This window comes from Pseudorca crassidens, chromosome 6 (assembly GCF_039906515.1).
Source record: "Pseudorca crassidens isolate mPseCra1 chromosome 6, mPseCra1.hap1, whole genome shotgun sequence".
In the NCBI taxonomy this organism is placed as follows: Eukaryota; Metazoa; Chordata; class Mammalia; order Artiodactyla; family Delphinidae; genus Pseudorca; species Pseudorca crassidens.
Window position 1 is genome coordinate 2,838,817 of NC_090301.1, and position 26,832 is coordinate 2,865,648.

Genomic DNA, 26,832 nt, shown 5'->3' on the forward strand with positions numbered 1-26,832 from the left:
AGAACCAGCCTTGGGGACACACACCAGGCAGAGTGTGACAGGGCGAGAGACTCTGCCCCAGGGGCCTGCCTCGTCCAGTCCATGGCCCCAAAGACCAGCTGGATGGCATGCCAACCAGTGAGAGACCTTCTGCCCTCTGAAGAAAGGGGCACCTCGGACATGGGGGTCACCTTGGACATGGGGGGCCTTGTTGGTAAGCTGTCTTTCTTTGGGCCGTCCCAGGAGAGTGAGGGATATTAGTGGCCCAGAAACTCTAGGAAGGGGGCTCAAGCTTCCAGAGACCAGAAAATCTGACGCACAAATCAGCCATCAAAGTCACGAGGCAAAAATCTTTTTTTTTTTAACATCTTTACTGGAGTATAATTGCTTTACAATGGTGTGTTGGTTTCTGCTTTATAACAAAGTGAATCAGTTATAAATATACATATGTTCCCATATCTCTTCCCTCTTGCGTCTCCCTCCCTCCTACCCTCCCTATCCCACCCCTCCAGGTGGTCACAAAGCACCGAGCTGATCTCCCTGTGCTATGCGGCTGCTTCCCACTAGCTATCTACCTTACGTTTGGTAGTGTATATATGTCCATGGCGAGGCAAAAATCTGACCAGCAAACTCAACCTCCCCACTGCCACATCCCTCTCCCTTACCAAAGGGCACAGTTTTCACCTCAGGGAAACCCTCAGGTTACCTTTTAATGGCCTTGTGATTAGGAAGTTTGAAGTTTTAATCCCCTCTCAAGTGACACAATAACAAACAGTTTTTTGACTTCCGCTAAAACCATGCCTTTTATTTGCAAAACTGATAATAAGAGAATTCTGTTGGGTACACATTTAATCATTGGGTTCTGAGAGCAAAAAGAAGAAACTGACAACATGAAAAAGGCAGAGTCTTAGGCACTAATTTTTTTATTCATTAATATTTTTTGTTTTAAGACACAATCATGAAGTAAGCAAGTCTATACACAGTGTTGCATAGTAAAGATAAAGGTATGGTGATTTTTTTAAAAAGTTATGGTGACTTAAATTATTTGCAGATCTAAAACAATAGATTAGATTTATTTGGGAGAGATTTTTAAAATAATAATAATTGCCATGGATTAAAAGTCATTGAACCAATGTATGAGTTTAAAAAAAACTCTCAAAGGGATTTCCCTAGCAGTCCAGTGGTTAGGACTCCCCACTGCCGCTGCCAGCGGCCCGGGTTCGATCCCTGGTCTGGGAACAAAGATCCCACCCGCTGCGCAGCGTGGCCAAAAAAAAAGAGAAAAGAAAAATACTCTCAGCAAACTATACTAATAGAGAATAATATTTACATTAGTGCTATAATAGGTAATATGATTATATTAATAATAATATAACAGAAGGACACTTTCTCTATGTGACAAAGGACATGTGTAAAAAACTAAACACCTAAGGCTCACATCATACTTCGTGGAGAAACACTGAGCACTTTTTCTCCAGCTGGGGCCTGGGCATGATGTCCACCGTCACCGCTTCTATTCTACGTTGTACTGGAGGTCCTAGCCTGTGCCATCAGGACTGTGATGCTGGGGATGTCGCTTGCAAAGGGGCCATGGAGACACGGGGCCAACACTCCTGGCCAGGTAGTACTGTGCAGACTCGCTCAGTCATTTTCAAAGTCTCTTCTCCGGGGTGAGGTGAAGAAAGATGTTGGCTGCACACTCACTGTCGATGGCTCAGTCTACAACTTCCCGGGGGAGTACTGTGAACACACACATGCGCACACACGTGTGTCGTGCACACGCAACACAGACACACGGCTCCCCAAAACAAAGAACAGCCTTCCCTGCATCTATATTTAGTTTTAAAAAAACAAACAACAACTTTCTCAGTAGGTGGCTAGAACAATAAAGACACCTTCTTTACACTGGTCCCCAGAGCACCTCACAGCCACAGAGGAGGACCAACCCTCTGGTCACTGCCTGATTCAGGAGACTTCCCAACCATGAGGCGCAGGTAGGCCTTGTCTCACCCATGTCTTCAGACCCTGGACACAGCTGCCCATGCCTTTGGACCCACCTCTGGGAGATGGCTGAGGGTGTGTCCCCGACAGGAGCTGCCTCTGTGCCCAGTGCCCAGCATGAGGGAGGCTGGAGAGGGAGGGTCAGGGTCCGGTGTTCTCATCTCCAACGTCCCTAGAGCCAGAAAGATGCACAGTGTCCCCTCCATCTCCTTAGAGAGGACATGAGAGCCCCCTCCCCGTTCACAGACCTAATTCTCTTCCCGGCCCCTGTCCTTTGCCTCCCCAGCTCATGCCCCAGCTTGCCAACTCACAACCCACGTGATCCAGGAGGAGAGGAAGCAGTGGCCAGCACCGTGCCTGTCACATAGTAGTTGCCCAGTAAACAGCTGGCCGACTGAGTGCAGGAGCAAACGAGAGAGCCAGTGCCCTAGCAAGGGCACAGGGGCCCAGGTGCAGAGGGGCCCTCCAGGCAGGGCCCCGCAGGAGTGGGCAGGGCTGACCTGGGCCAGGCCCCCTGGAAGAAGCGGGCTGCTGGGAATAGACTGGGCGTCCGGGGAGAGCAGCTTGGCTGGGAGGTGGGGTGAAGGCTGAGACCAGAGGCCAGCTCCTTCCACAGACAGCACTCCCCAGGCATCTGGGGACCCTGGCTCAACACCCCTGCACCCAGGCTTCCTTCTCGCCAGCATGCCTCCCCCACTGCCCAGAGCTCTGCACTAGAGGTGACGGCTAATCTGAACACATTTCCAGGTCAGCGTAAACTGACCAGGAAAAGATATATCCCCCCCGGCCCCTCCAAGCTGAAAGCACTAATGTGTGTACCTGAGTGCACACACACACAATCTCTCATACACACACACACACACACACACATGCTCACACACCATCTTGGTTCAGTGAGAATGTCATCATGGACTTGGTCTGGTACTAGGAGTTTGCGCCCTATTGGAGCTGCAGTGGACACTTCCACCCAGGTCTATGCAGTTCTCCCAGGACTTACAACCCATCTTAGATGAAATTGCCTCCAGACCTGCCTCATCACCCCTTCTATGTTGCAAACTCCTTACAAGCAAAGGATCCAATGAGTTGCATTTTTCCACACCCCCCAATACTCAGGTGTCAACAAATATTTGTGGAGTGAATGAAAATTTCCAGAAACAAGAATAAAGAAACCAGCTGTGAGACATTGAAAATAGATTCAATTCCAAAGAGTTCTCGAGGTCCATAATGTTTGATAATTTCTAAAATAATGGATTTCACTTTTTACCAGATTTTTGGGTGGAAATACAAATGGCTAAATTTAAGGAGGAAATATGACATTAAGCTGAAGGCTGAATATGGAGCAAAAGACCAAAGAAAAGTGGAGCAGGGGGAGAATCTCTGTGTGATGTGAATGAGCTGTCTGTTTCCTCTCGCTTCCAGAACAATGGAGCTCACCATTGATGTCAATGTATGTGAAGAAACAAAAGGTCTTTGGGGGCTTCCCTGGTGGCGCAGTGGTTGAGAGTCCACCTGCCGATGCAGGGGACGTGGGTTCGTGCCCCGGTTCGAGAAGATCCCACATGCCGCGGAGCGGCTGGGCCCGTGAGCCATGGCCGCTGAGCCTGCCCGTCCAGAGCCTGTGCTCCACGACGGGAGAGGCCACGGCAGTGAGAGGCCCGCGTACCGCAAAAAAAAAAAAAAAAAAGGCTTTGGGTGTGTTCAGGGTGCAGCTGAGCCTGGATTTGGTTGGGTTTGTGTATGTGTATTTAGGGAGGGGGACGGGGAGGACGTCAATGTCAGAGAAACAGGAGGGGCCACTCTCACCAAGGAGTGTGCGGCACGCAGCAGGCCTGCTAGGGAAGGATTGTCCTGATGAACTTGGCATCGCTCCGCTTTGCATCTGTGTGTGATGAAGTTGCACACACACCTTGCCCAGGAGAGGGAAGGAAGTGACGTGCACATAGGAAATACTGAACGTGCATTTGGCTTTGGGAACAAGCAGCTTGGTTGTTGCAGGCCACCAGATCATAACTCTTCCCTCCCTCCCATCCCTCGTCCCCAGGAAAGCCCAGGAAGAAGAATGGACAAATGGAGGGAGATTCTACAGGCCCCTTCAGCCCTTCAGAGCCCAACCAGCCTCGCCTCCCCCATCAGACCCTGCAGTTTCAGAGCCTGCTGCAGCTGAGCTGCCTTGGAGTCTGCCCACTGTTTCATGTCCCACGGGGAAAGCCTTGGCCCTCTACCTGGTCTGAGAGGAAGTTCTACTCTCTCCTGACACTTTAGATGGAAGGCTGAGGCTTCATATGCCACAAACAATGCTCACTGAAGAACAAACGGCCACAGCCAAGGTACTCAGAGTACAGCGCTCTCTCCCAGAACTGCCCGCACCTGGCTCACTTGTCTCCGTGGCTTCCGCCTTCAGAAAACCCTCCTTCGACTTCCCTGGTGGCACAGTGGTTAAGAATCCGCCTGCCAATGCAGGGGACACGGGTTCGAGCCCTGGTCCAGGAAGATCCCACATGCCGCGAGCAACTAAGCCCTTGCGCCACAACTACTGAGCCTGAGCTCTAGAGCCCACATGCCACAACTACTGAGCCCGTGCGCCTAGAGCCTGTACTCTGCAACGAGAAGCCACCGCAGTGAGAAGCCTGCGCAGAGCAACCAAGAGGGGCCCCCCGCTCGCCGCAACTAGAGAAAGCCCACGCGCAGCAACGAAGACCCAACGCAGCCAAAAATAAATAAATTAATTTTAAAAAAAAGAAAACCCTCCTTTTCCAAAGGCCTTTCCCACTCTTCAAGCGCTGCCTCCTCCATGGAGCCTCGGGCATGACTCTAGCCCCGGTTAATTTATGATCCATACCGCCCAATTTAGTATTTGATTAAGTTCCCTTTTCATGAGACGTCCTTTCTCCCTAATGACGTGGTTGGGGGCAGAGACAACGTCATTTATTTCTTTTGTACATCCTTCCAGTAACAAGGACCCTATTTGCTGAACCAAACCTTGCGACACATGATCTGAAAAATAAGAAAGGCCACCTGGAGGCTAACTGTCCTGGCAGATCTGGGACAAGTGTCAATCTCAGTGGCCTGGGTGGGCGTGCACCGGGAGCTCCTGCAGGGCCGCCCAGTCTCCGGGGCAGCTACAGCGCCTAGCGATGAATGAGAGTGAGTAAATGAATGAATGTGAATGAGTGAATGAAAGATATCTTCGGGGGGCGCGCCTCTGGCCGGTTGCTCAAGGTGACAGTCTCTGGGGGCCTGGGCTTCAGCGGGGGTTCGGCTGCCCGGCGGACCGGCGCGGGTGCACAGGAGCCCCAGTCCCGCGCCCAACTCCCCCCGCCCCGCGGTGGTACGCGCCACTCCGCACTCCCTGAGCCGGCGGACCTGAGCTGTCTTGAATGGAAGGCACCAAGGCCGGAAGTGGAAGGGCCCACTCGGGAGGACAAGGAGGGTGGCACGAGCGCGCCGCGTCTTCATTGAGGAACCGAATCTGTGAACATGGAATTCCATGTGCGTCTTATGTAAAGAGAGCGACGGGCGCAGCATCCAATGGACGCGCGGCGTTTGCAGGCCCGGCCCCCCTGGTATGCAGATGAGGCGGCACCCCGGCCAATGGCGGGCGCCGGGGGCGGGCGCGGCGAGCGGTCACGTTTTCCACTATGTGACAGCGGCTAGTCCCCGGCGGCGACGGAGGCGGGCGGCCCTGCGGAATCAGTTCAGCTTTTGGCGGCTGCGGCGGCGGGGTCGGAGGCCGACTAGCAGACGGGCTGGCGGACAGGCGAGGGCGCGGCTCCGGTGAGTGCGCGGCGCGGCGGGAAGGGCGAGCCAGCCTGGGCGCCGACTGGCGTCCGGCCGCTGGTTACGTAACCGCCTCCAGGCCGGCCCCGGCCCCGGCCTCAGGCTGGCGGTCTGGGGTCTCGGCGGGCGGGCTGCGGGAGGCGGCAGAGGATCCTCTAGCCCACGGATGCACGATCCGAGGATTTCCTGGGCGCTTTTACTCCTCGTCTTGAAACCAGCCTCCTCGTCTCTTGAAACCGGCCTGGGGTGGGGACTGTTATTCCCATTTTGCAGATCAAGAAACTGAGGTCCAGAGTGGTTAAGCCCATGTCTGAGGTCACAGAGCTACTGAGTGGCTATATGTCGGACTGTCCTTCTCTAGACGATTTTCTTTTATGAACCCTCCTCTTCTCCCTCCCTGACCCCCTCCCTCCCCCTCCTACCCCCGTGGGAGAAGGCTGAGAAAGGCCAAGGCAACTGAGGGTCAGTGCGACAGTCCCTGGGAACACGGAGGGACCCTTGGGAAGCCAGCTTCCTGCTCTGAGGCCACAGAGTCAAGTCTCTGGCTGGGGAAGGGCTACTGCTGGGCACTAGTCTCGGAGCCCTACCTGGACAGCCCATGGGTCCCCTGGAGTGGGTGAGTAGAGAGACAAGACAGTTCCTGGGCCGAGCCAGGCCTGAGCACCTTTGTTCATCCCCTTTGCCCACCCTGGACCTCTCTGTATTTATTCTCTCTCCCCAGGTTGGGTGGAAGAAGGGAGAGGGTTGTACTTTGTGATGTAGCAATCCCATTAACCTTCTGGGGGGTACTTTGGCTGCCAAGTCCTGGACAGGAGCCAGGGGGTGGGTAGTGGCCTGCTTATCCCTCCAGGAAGGCCAGGATAAGGGATGACAACTCGGTTACCAGGGTTTCTGATATACAGAAGAAACCAGTTTGGAAAACTGATTCATACTCACAGAAAAAAGGAGCCAGAAGGTACCCTGGAAATCACCCAGGGTAACCCCTTAGCTTGACAGATGAGGAAACTGAGGCCCAGATGCCTGCTGGGGACACATCACGGCAGGGCCAGGCCCAGGCTCAGGGTGCCTGCAGTGTCTTTCCATTGTCCTGAAGGTCTTGATCTGGGTCAGGATGAGCTTCAGAAGTTCTGTTGGGTGCTGCTGAATCTTGAATGAGCTGGAGTTTAGGGAGAGGGGCCTCAGGCCCCGCAAACGTTAAGAACCCTAGCACCATGGCAGAAGCCCCTCCATGAATACCTCTCCCCTCCCACGTCCAGTGCAGCAAGGCCACTGGCCTTCTCTCTACCGGCAAAGGGGAGATGCCCATCCCCTGTCCCCAGCCGGGGTTCCTGGTCCTGGGCTGGTTTGGCTGGGGAGGGAACAGGACTCTACCCGAAGGCTTTCACTGGAAATTGAGCTTTTAAATACAAGGCTAATCACTTTTTATAAGGCGTCTGAGTAAAATGAGGAAAGGGACTCCTTTTTCTTAAGTGGAAGCTACGTGATATGCCAACAGGGATGGGACCGTGGGTGTTCGCAGTTATCTTGTCGCTGTCATCTTGGTGTGATTCACTGGTACGGAACCAACACAGCTCTGGCTTTCTGTGGAGGCTGGGGCGCTGGTGAGGAGGCGGGGTGGCCTGTCACCAGCCAGCGGGCTGCTGCTAGCTGACTCAGCTCCACCCTGGGGCTGGTCTGTACAGCGGGGCTCAGGGTAGGCGATCTTTGAGGTCTGTTTCCATCCCTAGCTTTTTGGATTCCTGTTACTCCACAGGTGATTTCCTTAGGCACCTACACAGGAGACACAAGTTTCTGACTCTGGGGCACATAATGTTACCCTGTGAGGCTTAGAAGGAAACAGGAAAAATTCCTCTCATTTGTACTATTTCTCAATCACACTTAACTTTCAGAAAAATGCTGGTGGGCACGCCTCTGTTTTTAAATGATGATGTAACCTGACGGGGCTTCAGCAAATCACAGGCTCTGGCAGGTCACTGAGTCTCTGGCGGGACCTCTCAGCATGCAGTCCAAAGAGAGAGTGACGCTGAAAACTGCCATATTCGGCAAAACTAACTAGAAACACATAACCTGGCATCTCTGCAGATGCTCTGCACCCCTGCCCAGTGACAAGCTGGCCCACCTGCCAGCTCACAGAGAACCAGGAAGTCTGGACAGGGCCTCTGATGGGCCCGCCCGGAAGCTTCTCTGTGAAGCCCTCCTTTCTTTTCAGCTCTGTGCTCTTTGCAGGCACCTCTGTAACAAGTTTGTGACTGTATTTCCAAGTCTAGAGCAAATCAGAAGCGGTAAGTAAGCGTCCCAGCAGTGCAGGTCAGGGCGAGGCCAAGGCCGCTGTGTTATCAGAGGCGGGCAGTTCTGAAGGTGGTGGGGCTCTCGGCTGAGTGCCGGACCCTTCCCAGGCCCCGGAGGCTTTGAGAATCCCAGCACTCTCCCTGGGGTGACAGAAAAATCAGAACAGCTGGGCTATTCCCAGGCCTCCCCACGCTGAAGCCAGGAAGCTGACGCCTTTGCATTATTGTTGTTTTAAATTCTGTGCTTCTCCGTATGTGAGGTTTTAAAGGCAGAGCTGAGGGTGTTTGAAGGGGTCTTAGTGCGGCGGAGACAAGCCTCTCCCCAGCCATCTTCCCTTCCATATTTGGACAGCTGCAGTCATTTTCCTCGGTTACCAGCCGTTTCCATGGAGAGTTGCGGGTGTTTATTCAGCAGGACAAACATTTTCTCCAGATTACAGCAGGCTGGCCTCCGGGAATTGGCTCCTACCAGGAAGTAGCAACCGTGTTATAATATTGGGGGTTGTAAAATACCGAGGTTTGCAGAAACAAAGTACAGGCTGTGACATCCCTGTTACATAAAGTTCGGAAACAGGCAGAATGAACCAGGCTGTGAGAATTCAGGCTCACGGGGCCCTGGGGTGGGAGGGGGAGGGGTGGGGGGACCACCTGGGGCCCCTGGGGGCTGGCAGCATTCTGCCTCCGGGGCTGGGGGCTCAGTTTGTGGACATGGAGCGAGGCCTTACCATCTCAAGTATCTTATCTTCCATTTCAAATCATTGATCGTCTTAAGTGATTGAACCTACACCGCTTTCCGCTTTCCACAGAGAAATGCACGTTCCCCCTTAGACTCAGGGGTACTGAGTGCAGGGAGCCTTTACCAGTCCTGGCAGTGTCAGTGGAAGGTGGCCCTGGGGCCCAGGCTGTGTTTTTGTTCTCCTTTTTTTTTTTTTTTTTTTAACTATTTATTATGGAAACTATGAGTACACGTGCAAGTAGAGAGGACAGGGTAATGGACCCATAAGCCAGCTCGGGTCTTGGCCCTTCTCCTTCTGTATCCCTGCCATTTCCTTCCCATCACGAATACTGTGAAGCCATCCCAGATGAAGATCTCATCGTGGACGGCACTTTCTAAGTGTTCCTCTGTCCAGTCAGGGCAGCCATCGCTGCTGCAGGTGTGGTCGGGGGCCCGGAGTCAGGGGTGCGAGCTCAGCTCCTTTCCTCCGGTCTGACCGTTTTCCGGGGCAGAACCCATGTGTGGATGACTGAGAAGCAGCCGCGATGGGCCTCTAGCATTAGGCGCTCGAGCTCACGCCCAGTGGCACACCCAGCTTCCCCACAGCCCCTTTGCAGCAGGACTGTCCTTTCCTTCGCGGGGCCCCTGGGCTCACGAGGACACCCCACTGCCCTGGTGGAAACACAGGTTTCCCAGGGCTTCCTTGGGGCCCTGGCAGTGCTGGCGCGAGCGGATGCTCAGTGGACGTTGGTGGAAGGCAGGAGGCAAAGTCTGCTTCGACGGGCACGTTGGTTTTGCCGACTTGGCAACATGCGGTTGGTCAGCTAGAGCTGTCAGTGCCGAGTGACGTGTTTTTCTGGAATAATGACGCTCAGATGGTTTGGTTTGTTGTTTCCCATTTCTGCCATGCTTGCCCTACCCTCTTAGCAAAAAGATTTACCTTCCACCGCAGGTCATCTTGTGACCCCTGCTCGATGAATCCTACTCAGACAGGCTCCCAGGGGTGGGACTGGTGAAAACCAGGAGGCCCTCCGGGGAGCTGAGCGGCAAGCCTGGGCGAGCGTGGAAGCAAAGCACGTGATGCACCCACCAAGGGTCGTCTGCATCGCCTGGGGCGGCCAGAAACAGCGCTCGTGACGATGCAATAGCAACTTTTTTTTTTTTAATTTGCTTTTTGTTACGCTGTCTCTTTTCCTCTAGTGATTGGCAGTGATAGTAAAAGCCAGCCTTTGCTGGACACTTACTGCATTCCAGATACTGCACTGCTGTCCTTTAACCCTCCGAGCAACCAGTAGGAGGCAGGTGCTGCTGCAGCCCCATCTCACAGATCAGGAAGCGAGGCCCCAGGACGTGTAGGAACTTGCCCAAGGTAACGGCCAGGAAGTGGAGGAACCCGTCAGAGGCCCTGCTGTCCAGAGTCTGCTCATTAGTCCTCTGCAGCTGCCCTGTCACCTTCATAACTTACCCAGCAGAGGACCAGCGCTGCTGCTTGTCTGGGGAGGGCTGTGGGATGGGACAGGTGGTGTCCAGGGAGTGGAGGGGACAGAGTGAATGTCCTCTGCACCCTGGGTGGCCCAGAGCCCCCTTAGAGGTGTCCTGGCTTCCACCTTGCCTCTACCCTGTAGCCCTAACACGTGAGTCATACCTTGTTGCACAGGACTCTACAGCAGTTCCCACCTCACTCAGAAAAAGCCAGGGCCCTGGCTCTGCCCTGCGAGGTGCCACATGACCTGGCTCTGACCTCACATCAGCTCCTACCTTCTGCCTTGCCCTTTCTGCTCCAGACTCGTCCATTGTCCTCAGACCCATCGGCCTCAGGACCTTTTCATGTGCTGTCCTCCTGCCTAGAATACTCTTCTTCCAGCACCCTCCCGGCCCATTCTGTCACTCTCTTCAGTCTGTCTTAGTTTGGGTTCTCTTAAAAGCAGAGTGCGGGCCGAGGCTTAAAGGCTAGTGCTTCCGGCAATCAGAGAAGAAAAAGAAATAAAAGGAGTACAAATTGGAAAAGAAGAAGTAAAACTGTCACTGTTTGCAGATGACATGATGCTATACATAGAAAATCCTAAAGATGTCACCAGAAAACTACTAGAGCTAATCAATGAATTTGGTAACGTTGCAGTATACAAAATTAATACACAGAAATCTCTTGCATTCCTATACACTAATGATGAAAAATCTGAAAGAGAAATTAGGGAAACACTCCCATTTACTATTGCAACAAAAAGGATAAAATACCTAGGAATAAACCTACCTAGGGAGACAAAAGACCTGTATGCAGAAAACTATAAGACTGTTGAAAGAAATTAAAGATGATACCAACAGATGGAGAGATATACCATGTTCTTGGATTGGAAGAATCAATATTGTGAAAATGACCATACTACCCAAAGCAATCTACAGACTCAATGCAATCCCTATCAAATTACCAATGGCATTTTTTTACAGAACTAGAACAAAAAAATCTTAAAATTTGTATGGAGACACAAAAGACCCCGAATAGCCAAAGCAGTCTTGAGGGAAAAAAATGGAGCTGGAGGAATTAGACTCCCTGACTTCAGACTATATTACAAAGCTACAATAATCAAGACAATAGGGTACTGGCGCAAAAACAGAAATATAGGTCAATGGAACAGGATAGAAAGCCCAGAGATAAACCCATGCACCTATGGTCAACTAATCTATGACAGAGGAGGCAAGGATATACAATGGAGAAAAGACAGTCTCTTCAGTAAGTGGTGCTGGGAAAACTGGACAGCTACATGTAAAAGAATGAAATCAGAACACTCCCTAACACCATACACAAAAATAAACTCAAAATGGATTAGAGACCTAAATGTAAGACCGGACACTATAAAACTCTTAGAGGAAAACATAGGCAGAACACTCTTTGACATAAATCACAGCAAGATCTTTTTCATCCACCTCCTGGAGTAATGGAAATAAAAACAAAAATAAACAAATGGGACCTATTGAAACTTAAAAGCTTTTACAAAGCAAAGGAGACTACAAACAAGATGAAAAGACAACCCTCAGAATGGGAAAAAATATTTGCAAACGAATCAACGGACAAAGGATTAATGTCCAAAATATATAAACAGCTCATGCAACTAAATATTAAAAAAACAAACAACCCAATCCAAAAATGGGCAGAAGAACTAAATAGACATTTCTCCAAAGAAGACCTACAGATGGCCAAGAAGCACATGAAAAGCTGCTCAACATCACTAATTATTAGAGAAATGCAGATCAAAACTGCAATGAGGTATCACCTCACACCAGTTAGAATGGGCATCATCAGAAAATCTACAAACAACAAATGCTGGAGAGGGTGTGGAGAAAAGGGAACCCTCTTGCACTTTTGGTGGGAATGTAAATTGATACAGCCACTATGGAGAACAGTATGGAGGTTCCTTAAAAAACTAAAAATAGAATTACCATATGACCCAGCAATCCCACTACTGGGTATATACCCAGAGAAAACCATAGTTCAAAAAGACACATGCACCCCAGTGTTCATTGCAGCACTATTTACAATAGCCAGGTCATGGAAGCAACCTAAATGCCCATGGACAGACGAATGGATAAAAAAGATGTGGTACATATATACAATGGAATATTATTACTCAGCCATAAAAAGGAACGAAATTGGGTCATTTGTAGAGAAGTGGATGAATCTAGAGACTGTCATACAGAGTGAAGTAAGAAAGAGAAAAACAAATATCGCATATTAACTCATATATGTGGAACCTAGAAAAATGGTACAGATGAACCGGTTTGCAGGGCAGAAATTGAGACACAGATGTAGAGAACAAACGTATGGACACCAAGGGGGGAAAGCAGTGGCAGGTGGGGGTGCTGGTGTGATGAATTGGGAGATTGGGATTGACATGTCTACTGATGGGTATAAAATGGATGACTAATAAGAACCTGCTGTATAAAAAAATAAAGAAAAGAAAATTCAAAAATTAAAAAAAAACCCCAAACACTAGTGCTCCCCTGGGAGGTGCAATCCCAGCACAGCTGGAGTGCGGAAGAGGGGGCTGTGGCACACGCACACGCACACGCACACGCAGGCACACGTGCGTTGACACCCTGCTTCACAGACACCCAGCTGGCCGCCCAGCCCCTTGGGGCCTCATCCAAAAAACTATCCAAAAAAAAGGAAGGAAGGACACAAAGAAGAGCTCCAGGACAGTCTGTTCGAGGGGGGGGTGGAGAGGGATGGGTGCTGTGGTCCGAGCTCACCCAGGGAGTACAGTCTCCCTGGGTTCCGGCTGCCTCACCGGCCCTTCGGCAGCAGTGGGGGAAGCAGGGCGCACCCCATGGTGTGGCGCTTCATCCAAGGTCACAGGCATCCGGCAGAGCCAGAGTCTCCTGATGACCTCAGGTGTGGAGCCAGGAGGGCCACATGGGTGTGTGCCTAGCAGTGGCCGGCGGGGAGTGAGGGGCTGCAGGCCATGGGGAGAGGGAGGCCAAGGGGCTCTGAATCACCACCACATGGGGGTGCAAGGCCAGACATCACTTACCCATGGGCCTTCCCTGGCCACCCTTCCCAATTCACGCCGCTGCTCCCACACGCCTCCTGGACTCCGGCTCTGCGTCTTTCTCTTAGCACTTACCCTAATCTGCTCTACGCGTCGCTCCCCTCTTGATGGTCTGTTTTCCCCACTAGAATGTAAGCTCCGTGAGGGCAGGAAAGATGGCTGTCCCGTTCTCTGCTGGCACGGTGGCCCTCGGTGCTGTGCACAGAGAGCAAGTTGATCAGCAGAAACAACCCTGGGGCAGTGCGGGCGCACGCCGAGCCCTGCCAAGTGCTGCCTGTCATTTTCACTGTCGCTCCCGCTGTTCTGTGACTTGTCCGTTTGTGCCCCAGAGTCTTCCCACATCAGTGTGTCTGGTCTCCGTCTTTTTGATGGAGTACGTAGTATTCCACAGTGCAGATGTCCCAGGGTTTATGCCTTCACACCACGTGCCAGGCCCTGGGGTACAGCCGTCAGCAAAAGCGCCCACGCGTCAGTGTGCAGTTGGGCAGTGTCGGTGCCACGGGAGAGAAAGCCGAGAAGGGGATGCAGGGCTGGCAGGGCCGGGGAGAAGGCAGGGCTGTTTGTGCAGGACGGTCAGGCCATCTGCCAGACAAGTGCTGCGGGCACCAGGGAGCAGCAAATGCAAGGTCCCCGAGGTCGGAGCACAGTGCCTGGGCCAAGGGGGTGGCTGCAAGGGAGATTCCAGGAGGCAGCTGGAGGCCTCGCTGAGCTGTTGACCCCTGTGCAGAGCAGGGCTGAGCTCTGTGCCCAGGGGAGAGAGGAGCTCACTTGCCCCGTGTGGACCGCAGTGGGGTCAGGTGAGGCAGGGGGCCCAGTTTGGAAGTTGCCCTGGACAGGATGCGGGTAGACTTCTTGCTGGTGGTTCTTTCCAGGTTTTTCTTCCTCCAAACCCCGTGCTCACACGTCTCTGTGCATGGACGAGCATTCCCACGGAGCAGCTTCCTAGGAGGGGGGAGGGGGAGGGGCTGGGGTGTAAGCATTGCTAGACACGCCCAGAGACCCCCCAGGAAGACTTCGTTAGTCCAACACAGTGCACAGGAGTCCTGCTCCTGGCCAACCCAGGATGCTGTCGGTCCTGTTAGATTTTGGAAACCTCGTGCTTTGCGTTTTCCTCGTGTCTAAAGGTTGGGCATCCTTCCAGGTTTATAGCTCTTACCTGGTGTTTCTCTTTGTGGGAACAGTCTGTCCTTAGTCTTTGGTCTCTCTCTTCCCAGATGTTAGTTCCCAGATGTTAGCACCTTTCATTCTTTCATCGAATTAGCTAGAACTTCCCTGAAATGTTGAAGACCGAGCAGTAGACTTGCTTATTTTGTTCCTGACTTTCACTGCAAAGAGCTGGCGTTTGAGGTTCTCTGTGATTCGGGACCAATAAACAGCTTCCGTCTAAAGCCATAGCAAGATCCTCTGAGACTTCCTGCCTGTGGCCGTGACCATCTCCTCTCAGAGTGTAGAGACTTTATCTTCTGAAAATTTAACATTACAGCAGAGATGTCCAAGACTAGCGTGACTTAGCATCCTTGCAGGTAACCTGTTTTTTTCTGTTGGGATGTGGGTAGAATTTTCTTTTTTCTTGAAAGCATCATTTTCATCAGGACATGGATGGGCTTTGACACTCCTCACATAGTTCTGCCTGGTCCTCAGGGAGTCCCGCAGCTGCAGCTCTGCCTCCAGGATGGTTTCCTTCACGTGTATCTTTCACTGTAGTTTCTGTTTCATTGCTATGGTGTCTTTTTCGAAAGAGATGTTATCTGCAGGTAACAATGTGCCTCTAACACCAGCCCTTTCCCTGGGCGTGTTTGAAAGGTTTCTCACTCTCATCCTCCCGTCGCTGAGTCTGAACTTCAGCTTTCTAATTGTCTGTTGTAATGTGACATTTGCACTTCAGTCTGCGGCGTTAGCTCATCCTTCATTACGTGTTTCATCGAATCCGTCGTTTTTTGACTTTCGCTTATGGTACAGAGTTGGTGCTGTCCTAAATTTGCTTGTTTCCTCGTGCCGTGGAGGTTGTGTGCATCTTGTCTTCATTGTACTTCTTTTCAGAAGCTGCATGTTGGCTCTTTTCTGTTTATCTGGTTCATGAACAAGACAGGGTCTGATCGGACCTGCTGTTTTCCAAAGCGTAATGTGGTTGGGTTCTGCGCGGGTCCCCATCTTTGGCGGGTGAGGGAGCCTGAATCCGGCACTGTCTTCTGCTGTATGTGGCCTCGGGCAGCTCACCGGCCTGTTTGCCCATCCCTGGAAGGGAATGCTGGTGCGCCGTGGATGGCGATCATGAGGGTTACACATCCTCAGCACAGTGTCCACAGAGGCCTCCCTGCGGCCTCTGGTCCAGGTGCCTGAGCGCAGGGAAGCTGCAGGGGCACATTCTGCTTTCTGGGGACCCCCCTCGGTGAAGGCGCCGCTGCCTGGGCCTCCAGATCTTCCCCCGCTGCTCGGTGACCGAGGCTGGCCTTTGGAGACTGTGTCAGTGGGTCCCTTTGCCTTCCGGCTTCCTGACCTCCGAGCTCAGGAGGTTGATGCCCCCCACGGGCCGCAGGTTGTCTGGGCGCCTCTGGTTTCAGTAGCCCTCCTCTTCCTGCCCCTCCAGGCCCAGAGAAGGTAACAGCTCCCTCCCCCTAACCGGTTGCCCCCGAGCTGCACATCATTTGTAGTTTCCTTAACCCTGACCACGCCCTTTCATGCTGGGCCTTCCTCGACCTCCCCGCTGGTGTGCATGAGTGCCTGCTTCCTCCCGGGACCTCGCGGGGGGCACCATCCCAGGTCCTGCTTTTACCCTGTGACGTCTAAGTCTCCCGTCCTTAGGCTTCTGGTCAACCCCTCCTGCCCTGGCTACTCCATGTCTTTACTCATCCCCGCCTGTGGCCGGTCGGTCTCTCATTTCAGCCCTGCTCCATCCACCTACCCCCAAAGCACCAAAGCTAAACTTGCTGTCCAAACGCAAGCGAAGTTATAGGAATTTCTGCTTCCAGTGCTCCAGCGGCTCCTCGTCAATCCCAGATAACTCCACGCCGGCCTCGTACTGGTCCCTCCACCTCCCCACCCCTCTCGCTCGGCTGGACCCCCCTGTGCCCGGACCCCCTGCTGCTGTAAGGGCCCCCGCCGCTCTGCCCTCCTCACGCAGTGACGCCTGCTCCCCGAAGCCACATTTCTCCCTGGCCCGCAGCCTGGTTCCAGGCTCTGCCCCTGCCCACAGCCTGGTTCCAGGGCCTCCTGTAACTTGTGATAGCCAAGATTTCTGAACCCCGCTGCCCCTGCACACTGCCTGGGGAGGCCGTCAGCAACTTGGTGTCTGAGGCAGCGGCCACCTGATTCACGCGCCTTCGCAGTTCATGGCAGGTGGGAGCCCTGTGGATACGAGCGCAGAAGACCCACGATTGACGGCACCTCCTGCCGGCTCCTCCAGCGAAACGTGGAGAGAGATTCCCACGGGACGCTTCACCTGATGGCCGCACGACCCCCTGCCCCCTGAACCTGATGACCTTCTCTCGTTTGCCAGCATCACTCAGGAGCCAGCATGAACGGATGCGCTGACTACGCCCCCAGCCCCAGTGACCCTTCCAAGGAGCCTGTGGAGCCCTGGCCCAGCCAAGCCCCCCTCCAGGAGGACGTGGACATGAGCGACGGCACAAGCAGGAATGAAACCAACGAGAACGGCTCGACGGGGCGGGACTCACGGGGCAGCAACTGTGACGACAGCGGCCGGGAGCTGGGGATGCTGGTGGGGCCGCCCGGCACCTGCCAGGGGTGGGTGTGTCTGAGGCCCCCAAGGCGAGGCTGGGCATTTGTTTTCTCAGTGTCTCATTCCGTGCTATTGCGATTACTTTTGCAGTCTTTAAATCTTGATGACCAAGTTTTTTAAGACTTCTGAAAATCTTATTGACTCAGAATAACTAAAATTTGCTAGGGTCTGTCCTTCCTTATGACGGTGATTTTGGGTGTCAGACCGCCAGTAGCTAGACACGTAGCACGGTGACCAGATCTTGGGAGGCGGAAGAGTCAGGGAACCCCTCGAGCAGCTACTGAACCGACGCCCTGTGGTTTATAGAAAGCGAACTTCTCCTCTAGTCTTGGGTTTATATCCCCCAGTACTTAGTTTCTCCGGTGTCCAGAGGTTTCTTGTTCTTTTTCTCTTAAGCTCGTATTTTTTCCTAATCGACTTACTGTGGTGTAATGCAGCCCGTCATCGCTGGGTGGATGGGGGGAGAAGTGGATGGACACACTCTTCTGAGTTTGGCCTTTATTTTTTGTTCTTTTAGTCCAGGTACATTTAGCGTGACGATGGTGAAGTCTGAGCACCACCCGTCCACAAGTGGCTGCAGGTAAGACCAATTAGAACTCCCTCAGTTTAGAGCCTTTAGAGAGATGGAAAGATTTGTCATGAGATAAGGTTTTGGGGGTGATGCAACTTTTTTCAGGCTTCTGCTAGAACCTGTTAGTCTGAGCAGCTGTCTGCCTTGTGAGCCCAGCCGCGCCCTTTCAGACGACCGTCCCCACGGGCCGCTCACAGCCCCTGATGTTGCCCCAGACCTGTAGCTGCTCAGCTCTCGCTAAGCAGACCTTGTCTGTGTCTTGGACGTGTATCTGGAACACGCACTTTTTTTTACGTGTTTGTAACAAACGCGTCCTTAATTTCATATTCACATCCCCACTGGAGCAAAATCCTGATCTCTGTCCTGGGCATATGGGGCCTTTGCCATCACCACCCGAGAGGCCTGACCCCGTCACTCTCTCGGTGCCCTCTGTCTAAACAGGCCCATCTCCCCCAGCAAGTGCCGCCTGCCCCTCCTCCTGCCCCTTCCACGTCCTTGAGTTTGAAGATCCTCCGTATAAACCCCCTTTCCTCTCCAAGGCTTCACACGTCATTTATGTCCTCGCCCCAGGACGCCACTGTGCTGCCCTCTGGGGTCTCCGTCGCTGTCTCCCTCTCTGTCTGAGATGGGGGTAGGCAGAGTTCAGCAGTGGGGCCTGCTGGCCGGGCTGTGGGTGGACCAGCAGGGGGGAGGGCACCCTCCAGCATTCACCTGGGTCAGAACACTGGCTCTCCCGGGCAGTTCCTCTCCCCGTGAGAGACACGAGGCGACGTCTGCAGACATCCCTGGTTGTCACAGCTGCTGGGGGCTGCTGTATCCTGCGTGCCCACCCAGGACCACGTGGGCCACAGTGTCCTCGCGCCCTGGTGGAGAAACTGGACCAGAGGCACGTTTCTTCCGAAAAGGGCACTTAGGGTACTGACGTTTTTCTTTAACTCCGTAGCAGCGAGCAGTCCACCACAGTGGATGCCCACAAAGAGCTGATCAAAACGCTGAAGGAGCTGAAGGTCCACCTCCCTGCGGACAAGAGGGCCAAGGGGAAGGCCAGCACCTTGTTGACCCTCAAGTACGCCCTGAGGAGCGTGAAGCAGGTGAAAGGTACGTCCGCCTCACGTGTTTGTTCCAACCTGTAGAAGTCGGTGTCACGTCTCCCCAAATTAGAGCTTCAGTTGTGTTGATTTTCTAAATTTCAGTCCTGAAGTAGCAGAAGGAAGTTGGGGAAGTCTGATGAAATCCCAGCTGCTTGGAAATCTCAGTTCATCGGAAGGTTTCTGTTGTACGTTTAGGGGAAAAGCAGGTAGAGAACCAGCTGATAAAAGAAACCTATTACAACATGAAGCTTTCGTGCCCGGGGCTGGGGTCAGGTCACGGTCAGGAATGTCCAGCACCTTCCAGGCTCTGGCTGGAGAGTTGCGACGTGTGTGTACGCTGGCGACGTGGATAGCCCCCAGCATTTAGCTGAGGGCTTGCCCCTCCTTTAAAAAATAATGTGGGGGGGGCTCTCCTGGTGTCGCAGTGGCTGAGAGTCCGCCTGCCGATGCAGGGGACGCGGGTTCGTGCCCCGGTCCGGGAGGATCCCACATGCCGTGGAGCGGCTGGGCCCGTGAGCCATGGCCGCTGAGCCTGCGTGTCCGGAGCCTGTGCTCCGCAACGGGAGAGGCCACAGCAGTGAGAGGCCCGCGTACCGAAGAAAAACAAAACAAAACAAAATAACGTGAGGGGGAAGAAAAGGAAACAAACAGCAACAAAAAAGAAGGAGAAGATACAAGGAGGGTATTGCCTGATCTTATCCTTAAAGGACAGTATTTTCGAGCTGCTTCAGATTCAAGACCTTGGGCAGTTCATCTCTCGTTTTTCTAAAAATACGTGAATTTCCATCGTGGTGGTCTTTGCACCAGGAGGGCGGGCAGGCGGGACCAGGCGCCCCCTTTCCGTCACAGGCACACAGTGACAGGACCCACGTGATCCGAGTCCTGCTTACCTCTGGGGTATGTTCGGGTTTTACTGTTGGGTGGAAGAACTCGTAAGAGCTTTCAGAGCCGGTCAGTGGAATCGACTGAGGCTTTTACCTGAGATGTGTGTGCAGAACTCTTCACAGATGCAGTGCAGGAATCCACCAACACACACTGCAGATTCCAAAGGACTTGCGTCATCAAGCCGCTTTACGTTGCATAAATTCCAGGTCCCTGCCGTAACTTCCAATAGCGTGCGGTCTTCCTTCAGTTGCTCCTGTGGCTGGCCCTTCCATTGAGCTGGGGCCCCTTCCCTGGGTCTCAGGTAAACGCAGGTGCCTCTGTCTCCGGGGCAGGTAAGGAACGCACCGCTGTGGAGGGAGCACCGGCATCTCCAGTGCACTGTTCTGCCAACAGCCCATCCCCGGAGACCAGGCCCAGGACACCCACGCCGGGGGTCACCTCAGCACGGTTTAGCTGTTGAAGTCGGGCATCCTGGCTTCCCCTCGCCTGAGGGCTCCCCTCTGGGTGGAGATAGCTTTGTCACCCTGTACGGGGTGTCCCGGGATGAGTGGTCCTCGTCTTCAGTTCTGTTCTGAGCAGTTCATTCTGAAAACAGGGTTGTTTCTCATGCCCGGTGTTGCTAAGCGTCGATTCTGTCCGGATGGGAGCGTCTGACCCCCGAGGGAGCAGATGCAGGGGCTGTCACGGCTGCCCTGCGCGGAAACATTGATGCTGTGTCGCGGTTACAGGCCTTTGGGGAAAGTGAGGCTTAAGCAGAACCGTGTGGTCGTGTTACCGAAAAGAATGTGTCTTTATCGTTTTAAAAATTTCTGTAATCAAAGGCCTTCTGATTTTTCAGGGAAAAGAATCCCGGATGTCTGTTTGTCTAGCCTTCACATTTCTCTGTGTTCTGTGCCCACTTTCTCATGGGAAAGGTAGAGCCCAGCCATGAGTTAGGGCCGCCCTCAGCCCTCCCCTTGGTCTCGCCTACAGCCAGTGAGGAGTACTACCAGCTGCTGATGTCCAGTGAGGACCACCCCTGCAGTGCCCACGTGCCCTCCTGCACGGTGGAAGAAATCGAGAGCGTCACCTCCGAGTTCATTGTGAAAAACGTGGTAAGTGTCCTGACGAGCGAAGTCTTCCCCCAGGAGGCTCAGCTCAGGTGGCCGAGGTCTTCACCCAGGGGAGCCGGCTGAACCTCGGTTCCATAGCAGCAGGGTGGGGAGTCTCAGGAAATGAGTTCCTTCCTTAAAAGAAAAGAAAGTCAGTCAGGGATTCCGAAGTGGCGGCCGTGTTGCCGACTTGCGCTGTTCTCTGAGGCTGTCCTCGTGCGCTGACTGCACCCCACACCCCGAGTGTGTGTGAGTGAGCCCCCCTTGACTGAGGGGGGGTGGGGGGAAGGGACACACTAGGTGACTGTCAGTTCACTTGCAGGGCGGGCGCTTATGCATTTTTAAGCAACCCATAAAGGTGAGGCTTCCCTGGAGGTCCGGGGAAGGGGAGGGAGTTACCCCCAGTTCTCAATTAATGAGAGGAAACCAGAGGGCAAGTGGGGACCCAGAGGTGCGGAATCGCAGCAGTGATGGCCTGCAGAATGGGACTGCCCGGCCCTTCCCGTCTCTTTCCTCCCGTGCCCTCCCTGCAGCTTAACCCCCAGGGAGCCCCACCCCGAGCTCAGAGGGCCAGCCAGCGTGGGGAGAGCCCGTGGTGGGCCAGGGGGCCTGAGGCCTCCAGCCCGCCAGGCAGCCCTGAGCCCCGGGAGAGAGAGGAAGAGGCCCCCTTCCCCCTCCCGAATCACCCAGGCTGGACGCCAGGGAGCTCTGTGCCCAGAAGACGGAGCAGGTGACAGCTGCAGGGAATCAGCACAGCTGGGGTTCCTTTTGGCGGTGGAGCCCTGATGTGTTTTTTCAGATAATATCCCCCTGGGACCCCAGTATATGTAAGAGGGGAGGCAGTTATCCTCGTCAGGGCTGAGGAGAGGGGCCCAGAGGCTTCCTCTGACCCTTCACGCGTCCTGCTCCCTTCCCGTCTGTCAGCCCCGATTCTCTGCCCTCTGGGGAGGGTGACCTGTCCAGTCCCCTCCAGCCCGGCCTCACCAGAGTCGTGTTCTCCATTCCAGGACATGTTTGCTGCGGCCGTGTCCCTGGTGACCGGGAAAATCCTGTACATCTCTGACCAAGTGGTCTCCATCTTCCACTGTAAGCGGGGCACCTTCCACGACACCAAGTTTGTGGAGTTCCTGGCGCCCCACGACGTGGGCGTGTTCCACAGCCGCACGACGCCGTGCAAGCTGCCGCCCTGGAGTGTCCGCCACCGAGCAGGTGAGGGCCCCGCGGCCGGGCTGCCTTGTCCTCCTCCACAGGCAGCGTGGGGAGGGGCCGGGCGGGGCCGCCCCCAACGTGGGGCTGCTGCCCACCTCCCCTCCGCTGGAGGCCTGCAGTAGGTCCCCGTGGAGGGGCCTGAGGCTGCCCTGTCTGTCCAGGTGCAAGATTAAAGGTGGTTTGCTCAGAATACATTTAGAGAGAGAAAAAAGTCTTTTCATAAATTTCAGAAAGGGAAAACTGCTTCAGAAGATTTTAAGACATGTCAGGCATTTTAGAAAGGAAGTTGATCGGAGCTGGAGTCTGGACATGCGGCTGCAGGGTCGGGGGAAGGACGGAGGTACATCTGGAAGGCTCTCTGCAGGTGGTGCAACGATGTCAGCATAGCGGGGGGCTCTTCACCTCCACCAGAGGCCGCGCCATCCTCCCGGGCTCAGACCCCGGCCTTCCAGGCACTTCAGGCTCCAGTCTGCGCCCAGGTGGCTGCTTCCTCGGACCTCGGGTCCCCCACCCACCCTCATGTTCCTGGCCACAGGGCTCTCACGGTCAAGTGTCGTGTGTCCTTGTCCTCCTGCAACATGGTTGGGGAGACATTGCGTCTGGAAGGCATGGAAGCTCTCTCGTGACCAGCACAGGCCTTCACATGAGTGGGGGCAGGAGGGGACCGGTTGACCAGACAAGTCTCAGCAGAAACATGGCACGGGGTCCTGGCAGAAGGTACTGGAGAGAAGAGGGTCCCCACCAGCTCAGGCCTTTCAGTGACCAGGTGGCTGACAGCGTAGGTCCTGCAGCGTCCGTCCACCTACACCTTGACTGTCATCAGCTCCTCGGTGGGCTCCGATTGCTCAGAGCTGAGATGGACCCAAAGAGGAGAAGCCACGAGAGACGAGCAGGAAGCGGACGGGGCCGGGAGTCCCCCCAGAACAGCTGGGCCTCAGTCGTGATCTTCACCAAGAGCCAGCCCTGGCCGCGCCACCCAAAGCTGACTCCCATCTCGTCCTTGGCTCCTGGGTCAGCATCTCTGCTCACGTCGAAACGCTCCTCAGCCCACTATCACCACCTCCTGGATCTTGGGTCCCTCCACGCCATGGTGCTCCCAGGCAGCCGGCAGCGGGGCCGTCACTGTCACAGCCACCTTTCAGCAGCTGTTCCTCCCTGACAACAGACAGCCCGGGGCCAGAAGCGCAGTTTGCTTTAGGGTTGACTCATTAAAGGAGACACTCGCCTGGCGTTTCAGAGGTAGAGCTGTCTGCTTTCTCCCAAAGTCCCAGCCCAAGGGCTGTGCGGTCAGATCGCTAAAGTTTGTGGTGCACGTTACTAGGACCTGTCAATGCTGGGTCACTGCGTGGAGGGAGGCAGCTCTGCGTGTGGATTCACAGCACGAACAGGCCGGCACCATCTCCCCAGGATGCTTGCCACTGAATTTTTGTCTGAATAGAAAAGAAGGACCAGGTGACTTCTTGAAGGCCTTTCCAGGCCGGAAATTTTATATCATTTTCCCCAACCAGCAATCATCTACTTCTCCTCATTTCTTTTGAGTAGAAGAAGCTTTACCTGAAAGACCAGAGTCTAAGATTTCTTTTTCTAATATGCGTTTATTGTGGAAACACCATTCTGTCATCTCTGATGAGGTCACCCAGTCGAACTCGTGTTTTTACTAGACATTTTAAATTTTAAAGTAAGTTAATATTTAGGAAAAGGATTGATGTAAGCTGTGAAATGCCCTGAGTTGCTTCTATTAGAATTAAATATCCCCCAAAATATGTAGGTTGAAATGTCCAGGGCTTTATATGCAAAAATTCTGCACGTCAGTCAGTACGTCTTCCACAGTTAAATTGGTCGTTAATTAGTGTGTTTGTAGCAGCGCTTTTCGCACGGCATAATTTGGTGAGTGCACGCTCGTGAAATAGATTTCTCCTTAGTCAGAACTGTGGTACAAGGTCTCTGACCTAAGGGCTCTGCTCAGCGCCAGGTAAACGTGCATCCCACCTTGACTCTCGATCCTCCTGCCTCTGCCTGGTCTGTGGGAAGTAAGAGCACTGTCCCTGGTCAGTGGTGTAACTGGGTGAGTGACTGGGGCCTTTTCTTTTAGACTCTTTTACTCAAGAATGCGTGGAGGAGAAATCTTTCTTTTGCCGCGTCAGGTAAGCCCAGGTTTTCCTGAATTTCATTGCACAGACGTTTCATCATGAGGGCCTCTCGCAAAGGCGGAGGAGGTGCAGGGGTGCCCTCCGCATGCCGCCAGCCGAGGCCACAAGCCTGCCCAGGCCCCGTTCTTTGGGGCTGAGGTGCTGCAGGAGCATCTCTGCCACATAGCATGAGTGTTCCTGGAAAGTCCGCGTGAAGACACGTTTCCACAAGCGGAGTTATTTGTTTTGTTTGGGGAGGGGGGGTGCCACTTGGCTTGTGGGATCTTAGTTCCCTGACTCGGGATTGAACCCAGTCTCCGGCAGTGAAAGCGCCGAGACCTAGCCACTGGACCGCCAGGGAATTCCCAAGCCGAGTTTTAAATGTGCACAAGATATTAAGACAGCCTGGTCAACGCTGGAGCGCTTTGCCTGCTCCTTGGGGGAGTGTCGGCCTGGGGAGCCCGGACTTGCTGTCCGTGACCCAGGAAACCGGCCGGCAGCCCCCACCTGGGAAGGCATGAACCCCGTGGTCCGCGAGGACCCCAGAAGCATGTGTGGCCTTTGGTTCGAGTGTACCTTTTTTCAGGGAGAGCCCCATAGCTTTCCCAACAGGTTTTTGGCCCCAAGTCGCGTGACCAGTTGAGCATGCAGCTGCGGTATCAGGAGTGACCCTGGCCAGACACTGGCACCCTCGGAAGCTGGGGCTGGGACCCCCCTGTTGGAGCAGCATCCTCTCCCCAATTAAAATGCAAACTACTCCAGAGAAGGGCCCCTGAAGCTCCCATGACTCAGGCCGGTGACTCTCCAATTGACCCCTCACTGTCACCGGACGTCTGAGGGTGAGGACAGAGGAGCAGGGTTGGGGGTTCCAGACCCTCGGGCGGGACGGAGGCACAGACCACAGACCGAGGGAGCACGTGCGGCTCGGCCTGGGTCCCCAGGTGAGGGGCCTGGCTCTGCTCTGCAGGCGTCCATGCAATAAATAAAAGGATTGCTGAGACGTAACAGCTGTCGCTGGGGGCGAGATAACCAGCAATAAAGGAGGACTCCTTCGGTCGTAATCCCAAACCTCTCGTCGTGCCCTCCTCTGCAGTGTCGGCAAAAACCACGAGAGCGAAATCCGCTACCACCCGTTCCGCATGACGCCCTACCTGGCCCAGGTGCGCGACCAGCAGGGCACCGAGAGCCAGCTGTGCTGCGTGCTGCTGGCAGAGAGGGTGCACTCGGGCTACGAAGGTAACGGCTGGCCCAGGCCACTCCCTCACTTCCTCCCGTGGTTCACATACTTGTGTGTGAGGTGGGCTCCCGGCCCCTGCCTCTCCCCAGCCTCGGGCAGGGCCTCCATCTCCCTCAAGGCTTGGCACCCACCTTTGTCACCTGGCCCCCCCTGTAGTCCCATCCACACCACCTACCCTTGTCGGCTAAAGGCTCCGGGCCCTGGCATCTCTCACCTGGGTCCAGCCCGTCACTGGACCGTGGATGCCTTCACCTTTCCCTGGCCACGGCCTTCCGTCCACGTAGCCTCGATGGGTCCAGGGCCCACGTCCCTTCTGTCCTCGCACTCCCCGGCCTCTGAGGTGCGGAACCCCAAAGCAGCCACCGCCTAAGAAGTAAGTGCTGGGTTTTCCTCCCTGCTCACCTTGGTCCATCCCACCTCCTGCTGGACGTCCCGCCCTCCGGTACGGCCTGGCTTCTGCGGACCAGCTGTGGAGCCTCCAGAGCCCAGCGTTCCCCTGACCCCCAGTCTCTGTCCTGCTGTTTCCTCCCCTAGGGCTCCTCCCCTCCACCTCTGCCTGTAGAAACCCAGTCATCACAGCAGGCTTACCTCACCTGGTGTCCTTTTCTGGACCTGCTGGCTCCTCAGGCCACCCCTCCCAAAGGACCCAAGGCGCTTTGCCACGCTGCTGGTATCCTCCCAGCAGCCCCTTCTCATAGGCTTTCTCGTGGCACGGCCTCGCGCTGGCCACGAGACCTGGCCAGGAACCTAGGTCCTCGCCATGGCGACTCAGCAAGTCACGAGATTTCAAAATTCTCTGGAAGCAGGGCCATCTGTAAGTCCTGAACCACAGGGGTCCAGTTTAGTCCAGGTTTAATTGTATTTATAATTGTCTCTCAGTGGTTAATGATGTCTTTTTTAAAAAGGCATTTCTTAAAAGTGATAGAAATGTTTTAGGTATATGAGTTTCTTTCAGATGTTTGCTGGATTCCCACATATAGAACATTCTCTTCTAAATATTCAGTAAAGGTTTAGAGGGGTTACTCAGATCTCAGCACGTTATTCCCCAAAATGATCAGCGTCTCCTTCAAGAATGAAAAGTTTTGGAATTTTGAATGTTTTGCCCATGAATTTGGTAGTTGAGGAAAATTCTGCATATGTGACTTCCTTTATGAAAATTACTCTTATCACCTCTGCCCATCTTTGAAACTGTGAAGTCCCAATACAATGACGTTTGCTGAGAATTTTGAATCCAAATACTTCACTCCTTTAAAAAATATAATCTGTTCAGTTCCCTATCGTTGGATCTTAAACATCATGAAGACGGCCTTCCAGCAGGATTTTGCTGAAAGAAGCCAAAACCTCACCACGTGGTTCTGCTAACATGGCAATCCCTAGCTTTCTAGACTAAAACTGGTCCATAAGAAGTTGAGAAGCCTGGCTGGTGGTCACCAAGCGTAGGGTCTGTTCTTCACCCTTCAGTACGTGCTCTGTCGTTCAGAGTCCACTGTTAAGTTTTTCTCTAGCTACCCGTCATTCTGAATCTATCAACACATGGTGTTTTCCAGTAGTTGTAGTATGACTACATAAAGTACGT

General features: G+C 54.0%; 1 protein-coding gene across 4 annotated transcripts in view; it reads left to right on the forward strand.

Moving 5' to 3' along the window:
* The first annotated feature begins 5,585 nt into the window (after window positions 1–5,585).
* The window catches only part of PER2 (period circadian regulator 2), a 40,360-nt gene continuing 19,113 nt past the window's right edge, over window positions 5,586–26,832 (forward strand). For 2 of the 4 annotated variants that reach the window (XM_067740037.1, XM_067740039.1), the window contains exons 1-8: window positions 5,586–5,754; window positions 16,801–17,048; window positions 17,561–17,623; window positions 18,558–18,712; window positions 20,563–20,684; window positions 21,689–21,890; window positions 23,983–24,034; window positions 25,113–25,255. In XM_067740037.1, coding sequence (XP_067596138.1) covers window positions 16,819–17,048; window positions 17,561–17,623; window positions 18,558–18,712; window positions 20,563–20,684; window positions 21,689–21,890; window positions 23,983–24,034; window positions 25,113–25,255 — 967 coding nt within the window. In that variant the 5' untranslated portion in view covers window positions 5,586–5,754; window positions 16,801–16,818. Of the gene's footprint in view, window positions 5,755–9,960; window positions 10,130–16,800; window positions 17,053–17,560; window positions 17,624–18,557; window positions 18,713–20,562; window positions 20,685–21,688; window positions 21,891–23,982; window positions 24,035–25,112; window positions 25,256–26,832 lie in introns of those variants that run through there. The other 2 variants (XM_067740038.1, XM_067740040.1) reach the window with 2 other exon arrangements.